The sequence below is a fragment of the Nyctereutes procyonoides genome, unplaced genomic scaffold (assembly GCF_905146905.1).
Source record: "Nyctereutes procyonoides isolate TBG_1078 unplaced genomic scaffold, NYPRO_anot_genome, whole genome shotgun sequence".
Taxonomy (NCBI): Eukaryota; Metazoa; Chordata; class Mammalia; order Carnivora; family Canidae; genus Nyctereutes; species Nyctereutes procyonoides.
Genome location: NW_026575160.1, coordinates 16,517,751 through 16,531,381, shown reverse-complemented (window position 1 = coordinate 16,531,381; position 13,631 = coordinate 16,517,751). Strand labels below are relative to the sequence as shown.

Genomic DNA, 13,631 nt, shown 5'->3' with positions numbered 1-13,631 from the left:
TAGCACATTATATATACTATTCTGAAACTTGATTTTTATTTATTTGAGAGAGAGACAGAGATAGCAGGAGAGAGCACAAGCAGGGAGGAGAGGGAGAAGCAGGCTCCCTGCTTAGCAGGGGCTCAGTTCCAGGACCCTGAGATCATGATGTGAGCCAAAGGTAGATGTTTAACTTACTGAGCCACCCAGGTACCCCTGAAACTTGATTTTTTAAATATAAAATTTCAAACTTACAGAAAAGGTTTATAATTTTTTTGTTTAATAATATTTTTTAAAGATTTTTTACATCTGTACACAGAGATTGTCCTTATTATTATTTTTTACAGATGCACGGTGGTCCATTATGGAGATATACCATAATTTATAGTCAGTCCCCTGTTGGTAGACACTGGGGCTGTTTGCTAGTCCAGAAAGTCAGCCTTGAGGACCTTGTACATGAATCATTCTGCACATGTGTGGGTGTAGTCGCTAGATACACTTCCAGGATCGCTGGGTCATGGGGTAAAGTTTTTGTACTAATTGCCCTCTATAAGTGTTGTATAATTTCTTGCTTACTTTTCGATCCTAATTCTTAGTTTTCCTCTCCCAGCTGTACCATAGGCTCCAGCTACACTAAACTGGTTGCTCCTCATTTCTTTAACAAATAACACACTTGCATTTCTCTGTGCTTTTGCTAATTCCATCCTTTGCTAAGAATGTCCTTGCTCTCCCCTCTTCACATCTACTTGATAGACTCTTATGTTTCCTTCAAAGCCCAAAAGCCATGTCTCCACCTCCCTCTAGCCTGCCCCTATTTTTTTTAAAGAGCTTTTCATTTATTTTAGAGAGAGAGAGATAGAGAGAGAGAGATAGAGAATGAGAACTCAAGTAGGGGGAGAGGCAGAGGGAGTGTATCTTCAAGCAGACTCCCTGCTGAGTGCAGAGCCTGATGCGGGGCTCAGTCTCATGACCCATGAGATCATGACCTGAGCCAAAACCAAGAGTCGGAGATTTAACTGACTGAGCCACCCCTAGCCTGCCGTCCTTCTGTGAACATGTAGCACTTTATGCTTGTTCTGCCTTTATAAATCAATTGAAATTTACAATTGCCTGAAACCAGTGGAATGAGTCTGGCCCCAGATGCAGGGGTCCTGGCTTCCAGTCTTGCCTTCCCTGTTTCCCGCACCTTGGATCTTTGAGCCTCTTTGAGAGTCAGTTTACTCATTTGCCAGTGGGAGATAACACCCACTGTGTCTGCCTTACAGAGTTTTTTTGTGAAGCACATGGGATCTGATATTTGGAAGTACTTTGTAAACTCTAAGGAGAACATTATGAAAACAGTTAATTTTTCTCTTCTTTTCTTTCTTTCTTTCTTTCTTTCTTTCTTTCTTTCTTTCTTTCTTTCTTCTTTTTTTTTTTTTTAAGGAATTGGCTAGTGTTGAGAGATTCTATGACTCCTGGTCTCAGTTCCCAAACTCCTTTCTGTAGCATATGGTTCTAAATCTGCTTTTCAAATTTACTCCTACCCCTATAGTTTCCTTGCAGTTATATCCATTACTTTTCCATAGCTGGGGTTATGATCTACAACAACTATCATGTAACTTTCACAAAAGCTCTCATTAGCATACAGAAATTATTTTTCTAAACTATGAGAAGTGAGAAGTTCCCATAAAACCACATCTATTTCTCAGCCATTTCATGACATTTTAAACTTAACATATTCTGCAGTTTCCCTAGAAGCCTCATCCTTGAGTTTTGAGGTTCTGGGAATTCATTTTCTGGGACTAACTCTGTGCTAAAAGTCATCCTGATTACTCATCCACTGACCCACCTCCCCCTCCAGCTGGCCCATCCTTCCAGGAGGCCTTCCCTTCCAAGTTGTCCGCTCACCCACCCTTCCTCCTTTCTTCATTCTGTCCATCCATCATCGACTCTACGGCAAGTTCTCTGCTTGAGACTGGAAGAGTAAGATAGGATCCTTTAGCAGAATTTCCCAGTTTCTAAGATTATAGTGCACATTTTTGTTTAGCCACACAGTTGGAAAGTTGGAGCATTTTATTTTATGTTCTACAGTTTTTCTCTTGTGGATGCTGATTTTTTTTTTCACAACACCAATTTTGGATGCGGAGTAGGATAGATAAATGAGTATCTATTTGTGAAAGGCCCTCTCCCCTCTGAGGACGCCATACCACTGTGCATCACAGAACTCATCTCATCTTTTTTTCAAGCCCTGCTCCTTCCTATAGTTAGGAATGTCAAGGAAGCAGATGGATAATTTCCCAGATTATGATGTTCTGTGAGTGCGTGGTGTGTGCATGTGATGTGCGTGCGCGTGTGTACATGACTGAGGATGGGTATTCTTATTTGGTTGAATCTCCTAATTAGGAAACAGTGGATCCAACATTAGAATGCTGTTCCAGAAAACAATGAATTTCAGTTAAAGTTGACATGATTTATACTTGGTGTCCCATAGAATAATTATATCCCAATTTTTGGAGACAGAATTCCTTTTTTTTTTAAATTTAAATTCAAGTTAGTTATCATATAATGTAGTATTGGTTTCAGGAGTAGAATTTAGTGAGTCATCACTTCCATACAACACTCAGTGCTCCTCCCAACACATGCCCTCCTTAATGCTCATCACCTGCTTCCCACTTAGCCCATCCTCCACCTACAGGCAGTCATTTCACCCCTCAGTTGGGACAGAATTCTTGATGGTCAATCAGGTTTGACACATAATGCTTTTTTTTTAAAAAAAAAAAAGCACTCCCCTCCACTGCCCCCCCTTCCTTTAAAGTTTAAAGTTTTCATTATTTCCTTTTTTAGTGAAAGTGAGTTTTTATTTATTTATATTTCCCTCTGCATGAAGGTCCAATGAGTTTAGTAACCCCAGTGAGATTATACAACTTTCAGAGTTTGGGGCAGGCTTTTGGTAGACCACTTCCTTTTTCTTCCTGGATAAAAATACTTGTAAGAAGAATCGAAAATTACCCATTAATGAGAGCTGGTAACATTGTTAGTAACACTGTCCAGATGGCAGCTGTATTTGTGGTTTGGGTGTATATATGTGTTTTGCCTGGGAGAGGGTCTGAATTTTTTTTTTTTTTAAGATTTTATTTATTTATGAGAAACACACAGAGAGAGAGGCAAAGACACAGGCAGAGGGAGAAGCAGGCTCCATGCAGGGAGCCCGACGTGGGACTCGATCCCGGGTCTCCAGGATCACGCCCTGGGCCGAAGGTGGTGCTAAACCGCTGAGCCACTGGGGCTGCCCGAGAGGGTCTGAATTTTAATTCTGAAGATTGTCCCTTACAGTAGGAAAGCACAAGCTAGCCTGGAATCAGAGAGAGCTGAGCAAAGCTCCACGGCTGCTGGGCAGACTGTGCACCTGTCTTCCAGTTGGCCCTCTCACGGCCCGGGAGCAGCAAGAGCCTCCAGCCTGGTGTGGAGCCAGAAAGTCTCCCTCGCCTCGTGGGAGCGTGGCTTAGCTGGGGCCTTCCACCCTGTCCCCTTTCTTAAGCCTGTTTCTGACCCCAGGCCTTGGCACCACCGCCCATTCTCAAAGAGCTTATGGCTTCAGGGACATAAGTAGCAGCTCTTCTAAAATGTGGCTAACATTTTCTTTTGTCTTTATTTAGAGTCAGATGAACTCTAAGGGCACATTTTCAAAAACCTCTCAAGTAGCAGGCAAGAAACTGGGATAAAAAAGAAAAAAACACCCCCCCCCAAAACCTCAGTGATAATTAGCCACGCAGCTTTAGAGTTGCAAATTTTCTAAGACTAAAAATATTCCTCCAAAGCATCCCATTTTCCCTGCTTTTTTTTTTTTTTCTCCCACCCTAGGAAGTCTGGCTGACTCATCAACTCATTTCAGAGTGGTTTTCACTGGTGGTGCCAGGGTTGTGTTCACCATCTGAGTACAGTAGGAAAGCACAATGGTTGCATTTCATTAATTGAAACGTCTATTGTGTGAGCGTCTCTAGTCCCCTTTCACTGGGTGAGAGCCAGAAAGAGAGTGTGCTGGAATGTGCAAAGGGTAGGCGCCAGCGTGAAGCTGATTTTGCTTTTTCATTTTTTTGACACAATCACACAAAATAATAAAGTGCTTGCTCTGCAGTAGAATTGTCTTTTGTCTCTGTCTCCGGGGCTTTGTCCAGGCTCGTCTTTTCTATCCTCCAGCCTGGCACGTGTCCCCTGGAGCCACCTGGGAGAGTGACAGGCTCAGTGCAGGCAGGACCTTGAAAACCTCGGTGGTTATTAGCAGTGCTGGCACTTGGAAGCATGCCTCACCACGCGCCCCACTCTGGACATTCTTAACGTTGCCATGTGGCCTTGGCCCCCAGAAGTCGAGCTTGCTGACAGATTTGTTTTATTAAAGACTGATTGGGAGTGGCCGTGGGGCAGCAAGACAATTTGCTCATCTCTCTCTGCAGATCTCTTAAACAGCTTCAGCACCAGAGCTGAGGCCAGAACCATCCCTGGCAAGATCGATCTTTGGAGTGGTGAACATAATTCTGTTTTCGACTAGAAATCTGGCTAGGAATTTTGACTTGAGGAACTATATTGTTTTTGTCATGCTGAAAGAAGATTTCAGGTGCTGTTTGGATTTTTTGTATTATTATTATTCCTGGTGAGAGCTTCTCTGCTGCCTCGAATCCCACTTACTGTGTCTGCCTCATTAAAGATGTGGCAATTGTAGAGGTCGGTGAATTTTATTTAAAAAAGAAATGACTGCCTGCAGAATTCATGTTCTAGATGGCTGACTTTACAAAGTGTAGCTAATTACATCTTGTGTAAATGTTCTCTTTTTTTATGAAGTTTGCGCCCAGACTAGGGTTTTAGATAACCAACCTGTATGAGACTAGCGTGACCATCCCCTTTGACCTGCCTGCGATTAGTCAGATTTCAAACACATGGAGTATGTGTGAGTACAGCCCCAGAAGGATCCTTGTTAGGCCCAGGCGCTGCAGGCCATGACAGAGATGCCCTAAGGGGGGTGTGTTACAGGCTCACTAGGGCTTGAGTGCACCCCAACCCCCATCTCCCCATCTCCCCACCCTCCTGGCTCTGTAGCATATGAGGGGGATCTGGTGCACTGGCTTTCAGCCTTGTGCTTAGGAGGGGCTGATTTGGCCCATCTGGCTACTTGGGCATCTCTTTTCTTCCTCCTCATTCTGAGTTTGGCCAAAAGTGTCAATTTGGCTGCAAATATTTTGAACTCCCACGAAGACCATATGGTCTTTTGGATTCAGTTTTCAACATTTTTATCAGTCAGTACTTACTGAGCTCTTGCAGCCCTGTTATTCAGTGCCATCGCTGTAGCTTCCCTGAGCGGCACAGGGGAGGATGTCCCTGGACCATGAACCCACTTCTGACATCCCCATCTTTCTCTCTTCTCTGGCTCTTACCCCTTTCTGGAATACCTTGATGTCTGGCCCATTTTTCAAGATCGACTCAGATGTCACCCACTTGATAAAGCCTCTGCCCACTTGGCTGGTTTCCCTCTTCTTTTTGAACCTGTATTATGTCCCTCTGATCTTTGTTTCTTACCTATTCCTTCATTCAGTCCTTCATTCCTTCAAAAAAATATCTATTGATGCCTAGTATGACCAGATTTCAGATACATCAATGAACTAAACCACAGAGGTATCTCCCTGACCTTATGGAGCTTACCTTGTAGCTGGGGGAGATAACATAGTAGACAGTATCTGCAGTACGTAAGTCAGTTATAGTAGTTTGGGAGGGGATAAATGGGATGGAATGCGGAAAAAAAAGGCAGGACTGGGTTGATCAGATGTACAAGGTGGGAGGAGGGGGAAGATGCAGTATTTATAGATAGGCCTCGGTGACTGCTACTTAGGTTGGCCTGGTGGTCATGGTAATTTGCATGTGTACCTTCTCCTTCTTTCCCAACTGAAAGGATAGGGATTGGGCATCCTTACTGACTTATCTGCCAGCAGCACTTAGCACAAAATGCCTTGTGTGTGGTTGGTGCTCTGTAAATGGTGAAATGGATATGAATGTGTAAAAACAAAATTGAAGACAAATAAGTAAACCCACTCTATTTTTTTTAAAGATTTTATTTATTTGAGAGAGAGGAGAGAACCAAGAGGGGAGGGAGAAGGAGGGGGAAAGAATCTCAAGCAGACTCCTTGCTGAGCATGGAGCGGAATGTGAGGCTCTATCCCAGGACCCTGAGATCATGACCTTAGTCAAAACCAGGAGTTGGATGTTTAATTGATGGAGCCACCCAGGCACCCCAAATGAATCCGTTCTTAATTTTACTTTTTTCCTTAAAACAACCTTTGTGATAAATCTATACTTAAGAATCTTAAGGGGCACCTGAGTGACTCCATCGGTTAAGCATCTGCCTTTGGCTCAGCTCATGATCCCGGGCTCCTGGGATTGAGCCCTGTGTTGGGCTCCCTGCTCAGCAGGGGGTCTGGTTCTCCTTCTCTCTCTGCCCTTCCCCCTGCCTGTGCTCTGTCTCTCTCTCAAATAAATAAAGAAAGACTTTATCTATTTATTCATGAGAGACACAGAGAAAGAGAGGCAGAGACACAGGCAGAGGGAGAAGCAGACTCCCTGCAGAGAGCCTGACTCAGGACTTGATCCCGGGACTCCAGGATCATGTCCTGGTACTGAAGGCAGACGCTCTACCCCTGAGCCACCCAGGCGTCCCTAAATAAATAAAATCTTAAAAAAAAAAAAAAAGAATCTTAAATTCCTTCCACATTTACTCATCTTTTCAAGACAAATTTCTCAGCAGAGCTCAGTGTGCACAGGAGTTTTGAAAAATGTTAAATGCTTGAACTCCTTTTTACATGAAAAAAATACAATTATAAGATGTAAATTTCAATTACAAAGTAGAAGAGCACAGAGGACTATAGTTTGTTTACCGCTTTGGCTAAGGTTTTGGCTCTAACAGAATCATTTTTCAAAGTAAAGAACTTTTGGGAACTGAATAGGGGAAATGATTTCAAGAGTATATTTTATTATCAGTTTGCCATGAAAAACTCAAGAGTCTCCTGACAACCTCTGGATTTAATTAGCTTTCAGTTTACCACTATTTATCAAGTGAAATCACATTATCCCAGTGCAGAGCTGTACCTCATATGGATTATAAGGAGATACGTGTCACCTTATCAATGAGTGTGCAAGCTACATGCGTTTCAGCTCTCACAAGGGGTTTAGAGATTATGGGAAAATCAATGCAGAATAACTTTCTGGGCTGCATTCAGTCGATAAAACTGGGTCTCGAATCAGAAAAAGATCCAAGGCCACAGTTGAGCCCATGCTTTCAGTGCTCCATTTAAAATGTAAATGGTTGCTGCAGCTGATAAAATTCTCCCTTGAGAGCCAGGGAACTCTGTATAGTTTAGAGCTCTGAATTCTGTGCTGCAGCCACCACACAGGAGGTGTCATAGACTGAGAGGAGGCCAGAAGCAGGAGGCTCCTTATGGATAACTTCGTTTAGTGGTTTTCTGATTTCTCCAAGGGAGCTCTTGCATGGGTCCAGTGTGTGTGGGGGGGTGGGGGAGTCAGAGGGAAGAGCCAGCAGGTCTGGCTCTGAGTGAGCTGCTCCCACAACCCATCTTCTATTGGCCTCAACACACGTTGACCCCTTTTACTGTCTTCACGCTTCTTTGTAAGAGTTTGTGTGAAGGCAGGGTTCTGAGGCTAAAAATCCTTTGATCTGGATGAGCTCACTCATTCTCCAGGTAAAGATACAGCAGCCTGGAGAAGGTAAGATATACACCACCAAGCAGTATGTCTTGCAGTCCTGACAACAGATAGAAACATGCCCTTCTGGGACTGTCTCCTTAGGTGTCCACTGCGCAGGCTTAGCATGTGTCAGTCAAATGAGACAGACGGGGAAGCGCGGTGTATACGAGAGCATTTAATGCATTAGTTGAATGTAAAATATTATTTTTCTACCACTAGAGTAATCGTGGAGGTTGTCAAACTGGTTCCAGGGAACCCTAGGGATCATTGCCCGGGGCATAAGAACCCCTATTCTTCAGACAAAATTTTCCCTTGAATCTGCTTTCTATATTAAGTCTCCAGGTAAAGTTTTTCCTATAGTAGGGCTCTTTAACTTTTAACCACTGATCGAGAAGGATTTTTGCACATGAGGATAAATAGCTAGGTTTGTGTAAAATGGTGGTGCCCCTCTGTGCCTACTGAAATGACCAGATGGAATGTTCAGGGCAGAGATTGACTGAATACCTGGTTCAAGAAGATGACTAGTATATACGTGAACACTGTGGATAAATTGCACTTGAACCAGAGACACCTGATAGGCAGAACTTAAACTCGCCATAGAGACATCTGAGCTGCATTGAGACTTGGGTGTCGTTTAAGTCTGGTGTTCCTGAGCCCCTTTTATTTATTTATTTATTTTTGGCTCTGTTTGTAACTGATGTGGTAGTTTGGTATAAGTACCAGGTTGGAAACTAAGTGGATCCTGGCAGATGATGGTCCTTTCTTTTGTGTCTTCATTTTTCAGTGCACTTACATTTCAATCGACCAAGTCCCCAGGACCCATGCCATTGTGATAAGCAGACCTGCCTGGCTTTGGGGGGCAGAAATGGGAGCCAACGAGCATGGAGTGTGCATAGCCAATGAAGCCATCAATGCCAGAGAACCAGCAGCTGAGACGGAAGCCTTACTGGGGATGGATCTGGTCAGGTACTAGTGATTCTTTGAAACAACTGCTTAGAACAGATGGGGAATGGGGGCAGGATTTATTTTCCTCCAAACCTCATATATGGTAACACAAGCCTCCCAAAGAAGATGTGGGTCTTTTTTTTTTTTAAAGATTTTTAATTTATTTATTCATGAGAGACACACACAGGGTGAGGCAGAGACACAGGTAGAGAGAGAGAAGCAGGCCCAATGCAGGGAGCCCAATGTGGGACTCGATCCCGGGACTCTGGGATCATGCCCCGAGCCAAAGGCAGAAGCTCAACCTCTGAGCCACCCAGGCGTCCTGAGGTGTGCCTTTTGATATGAAGTTTAAGGTGATAGAAAAAAATAGATTACAATGGAATATTATTAAGCAGTAAAAAATAACCGAATGCTTATACATGCTTGAACATGGTGAATTTTGAAAAATATCAAGTGAAAGAAACCAAGATGTAGGTCACATACGTATGATTGCATTCACATGAGATATCCAGAATAGGCAAATTCATAGTAGTAGAAAGTAGATTAATGGTTGCTTGGGGTTGGGATGGGAAAATGGGGAGTGATTCCTAAGGGATATGGGGCTTCTTTGTGGGCTGTTGAAAATGTCCCAACTTTAGGGATCCCTGGGTGGCGCATCGGTTTGGCGCCTGCCTTTGGCCCAGGGCGCGATCCTGGAGACCCGGGATCGAATCCCACGTCAGGCTCCCGGTGCATGGAGCCTGCTTCTCCCTCTGCCTATGTCTCTGCCTCTCTCTCTCTCTCTCTGTGTGTGTGTGTGTGACTATCATAAATAAATAAAAATTAAAAAAAAAAAAAGAAAATGTCCTAACTTTAGATTCTGGTGATAGTTGCACAACTTTGTGAATATACTAAAAATCACTGAACTGTATGTTTTAAGTGGGTGAAGTTTATGGTTTGAAATACATTTAAAATATATGAAAGAAGAAAGGATACATATCAAATACATAAGATATAAGGGGAAAAAGAAGAAAAATGTCCCTCTTGTCCCCTCTTTATCTCAGGCATCTTTTCCCCTTTCCTACTCTGCTAGCCACTATGTAACAGGGGGAAGCGGAAGTGTGGGCTCAGCAGGATGGGGATCTTTGCTCGCTTTCTGTTGTGTCATGAGCACCAGGTGTTGTGTACCTGGCCTTTGGTGGTTCATCAGTGATTGAGTTTGGACTGAATGACCAAAGGAGAGGATGGGCTGGAACGAAACGACATTCTGAAACAACTTTCTTTTTTCTGGAATAGTGAAATGCAATAGAATCGTGACCTAGTTGAGAGAATATTGGGCTGGAAACCAGGGGCCTTGGTTTTCAGTGTGAATACACCAAGTTATAATACCTCTCTGGGCCATAGTCTGCATTTGTTCGAGGGGAGGCCTTAGATTGGATGACCTCTAAAGAACCTCCCCAAACCAACATCCTATACAAAGGAGTAGAGGTTTTGACACTTTGTAGGCTGTGTTGGGAGGAAGTACGCATTTCCACAGAGATCTCTGTGATCTGAGGCTTCCACCAACTGATGGATAGCTCTGTTACCCTTTCAGGAATGGACACAGTGAGCTTGACATTCCAGTGTGAGAGTGACAGGCTGAAAATAGGGATTCTTTTAAGGATTTACCGTAGAACAAGATTTGAATTTGGGAGCATCCAAGGCCCAGAAAAACCTGGACTAAGCACACGCTTTTGAAGGATCTGAATTGTACCTAAGGTAGATATCAGAGTAAGACTCTAACCTTGGTCCAGTAAATTTCATTCCTCTGCCTGCCCCAGTCATCCCTATAATGAGGTGAAGCAGCCAGTATGAAAGTAGGCGTGGGGGCCAGGAAGATGCTGTTCTCATCCTGAATCACATGAATCTGCCCATCTAGGAGGCAAGACCCCTGTGAAAGGCTTTGGAACAGGCATCCTGATATCAGGTGACTTGTGGCCCTAGACTGCTGTAGCTCTATAGCATCTGTCCCCTGAGTCCCAGCCGGAGAGTGTGTAATCCTGCTGTTGTTCGCAGTCCTGGTACCGTGGAGCAGGCTGTCCTGCTCTCGTCCCAAGGCACGGAGGTTAGGTGGAAGTAAACAGGTGGACAAAAGAGTATTGTTTTCCATGGTCCTGGCACAGGGGGCAGGAGAGAGAAAGTTGTGTTTGTGGATGAGTGTCGAGGTCCCGCTGCAGATACTGTGTAAAGAGGACACAAAAGTCAGCGTGGGAGGGCAAGTGCATGTCTTGGAAGTCTGCATGGAACACAGTAGGCAGAAGAGCAGGAGAGTGAGCTGGAAACTGCAAAAGAGAAGTCACAGCTTCCAAAGGCGGGGTGCCCCTGCTTGGGTATTCATGTGCTCCTAGCACAGGTTTGCTTGGGCAAATTGGAGCCCTACGGAAGCCCTGGGACAGGCTTCTGCTTGGAATGCATGCACGAGACAATGTGACCAGAGGCTCTCAGGGCCCTCCTGGGGGCACAGCTTGGGCAGACCTATAGAAGTGCTCACGGCACACTTATTTGCTCTGGACCTTCAAGATCAGATGAATGCTTGCTTCTGCTGTTCCTCTTCGGAGAAGATGACACTGACCAACAGAATAGTCTACTTAACCCAACCTTCTAATGAGTTTATTTTTTTTATCACTCTCCTAAGGTCTTAGGGTTCAGCTTTCAAATCAGTGCCTTGTCCTCAAGTCTTCCTAAATAGACCACCACTGAGAAATGGCCAATGAATTGATATATAATTATCTGACCATGAAAATAAGCCTGTTGCAAGAATATCTCTGTGGAATTATTGCTTCCCTTCCCTGGCAGCACAGCTAAAGGCCCTTTGGAAAGAATCAGGCTGGGTGAATTTTAGTTACGATTGGTCTCATGTTGGAAATTCACCAAGAACTGGCGTACGCTACCACCTTAGCAGGCACTGTTGCCTCTGCTCTGAGGTTCTGTGCTGCTGGCACCAGAATTATAATGGGAAAGGAGAAATGAACAAATGGACATTTATTGAGTATGTATCAGGTGCCATCCACTTTCAGATCAGCCTGAGAAGGATGTAGTATCAGTTTGACTTTACAAATGAGAAAATCAATTCTCAGGAAGGTTATGTTACTTAAGGTCATACTGCCAGTGGGTGGCACAACTGGAACCAGAAACCAGACCCCTCTCTCTCTCTGAGTCACTGTTTTTCTGCCATAGTGTGTTGCCTCTCAAATGTACTCATCACCTACTTGGTCCTGGGCAGTTGTGCTTGTGGTTTCACATTCATTATCTCATAAACCTGTCCTCAAAGCCACCTGATGACATAGGTCCTTACTTGCTAGGTAACATAAATTTGAATTCATATATATTATGTGACTTGCCCAGGGTCACGCAGAGGGCAGTATCTGTGCCCTCTTTAGGGGGCCAATTAATTGGAAGGGCTGGGAGGAGATTGCTGTTTCATTTCCGAGGAATTGTGTAGTTTTTGATAAGTGAAGCTGTAAGCCACACCAGTAGAAGGAGGCTGATACTAGGTAGGAGGAGAGATACGTTGAAAAGCATTGATCGTGTCCTAACCAGGCTCCGGTTCCTAATGACATCTCTGAGTGAATCATATGCACTGAGGACAGTGGCTGGCTATGGGACACTTTCACTACCAACCAAAGTATGTGGCGTAGAATAGCAGAGATCAGGGTGTGCACTGGGCAGAGATTTCCTTTTGCCCAGAGGCAGGAGGGAGAATAAGCCACAGAAAGGGAGTCTTGGCGCAGCCCGGGTGGCTCAGCGGTTTAGTGCTGCCTTCAGCCCAGGGCGTGACCCTTGGGACCCAGGATGGAGTCTCATGTTAGGCTCCCTGCATGGAGCCTGCTTCTCCCTCTCTGTGTCTCTACCTCTCTCTCTCTGTCATAAGTAAATAAAATCTTTTTAAAAAAAATAAAAAGAAAGGGAGTTTTGATAAGGCTAGAGCTGAGCTAGGCAGCTCCATGGGAGCCAGGGTTAGAAAAGAAACAGAGAGAGGTGCCTGGATGGCTCAGTCAGTTAAACATCTGCCTTTGGCTCAGGTCATGATCATGGGGTCGTGGGATTAAGCCCCATGTCGAGCTCTCTGCTCAGTAGGGAGTCTGACTCTCTCTCTCTACCCCTCTCCCCTGATCGTGCTTTCTCTCTTTCTCAAATAAATAAAACCTTTAAAAGAAATAAAGAGAAAAGAAAAGGGAAACAGAGAGATGGCTGAGGTGCCCTTCATGGGGGAGAAGCCCCGGGTTCCTGACTCTTCTGTCTGTGTGGGAGGGGAGGTGCCTAAAGACACAAAACACCCCCCATGATTTTGAACTGAATGTGGAAGAGATGTACTCTGAGTTCAAGTGTGCTGTGACTCTGTGTATCTGCCCACAGATGGACGTGTTTACACATGTCGGCCCGCTTCATCACTCCCCTTCCTCCTAGTCTTTGGTTATCGTGGTAAAAACCACATGGTAGGAAATGACTGAGGTACACTTCTGGTTTTCTTACTCCAGGCTTGGTTTAGAAAGAGGGACAACAGCTAAAGAAGCCTTAGATGTCATCGTCGCCTTGTTGGAGGAACATGGACAAGGTGGAAATTACTATGAAGATGCAGACTCCTGCCACAGCTTCCAAAGCGCATATCTGATTGTGGATCGTGAGGAGGCCTGGGTGCTGGAAACCGTGGGGAAGTACTGGGCTGCCGAGCAGATCACAGGTGAGCCCGTGTGGATGGGACGGCCGAGGGGGATGCTGCCCGGATGTGTAGCTGCCTGCCCACTGCTTATGTGGACCTCTCTGTGCTGAACCTTCTCTTCTAGGCTCCGCTTCTGGAACGTGGGATGCAGGGATGTCAGCACTTGGGAAACACACTCCTGACATTTATTTTCTGTTTGCTTTCTGAGCAGGACCCAATTTTGACTACCAGCAGTTTGTGACCCAAAGTTACTCTGACCAGGCCAAAGGAATGGTGACTTTCCCATTCCATTGAGTCAACAAGC

The 13,631-nt window shown here is 44.7% G+C and overlaps 1 protein-coding gene across 1 annotated transcript in view; it reads left to right on the top strand.

Annotated features, from left to right (window-relative positions):
• The window catches only part of SCRN1 (secernin 1), a 65,010-nt gene that overhangs the window by 31,267 nt on the left and 20,112 nt on the right, over positions 1-13,631 (top strand). The window contains exons 3-4 of the mRNA XM_055314844.1: positions 8,489-8,670; positions 13,146-13,348. Of these exons, the coding sequence (XP_055170819.1) occupies positions 8,489-8,670; positions 13,146-13,348 (385 nt within the window). The remainder of the gene's footprint in view (positions 1-8,488; positions 8,671-13,145; positions 13,349-13,631) is intronic.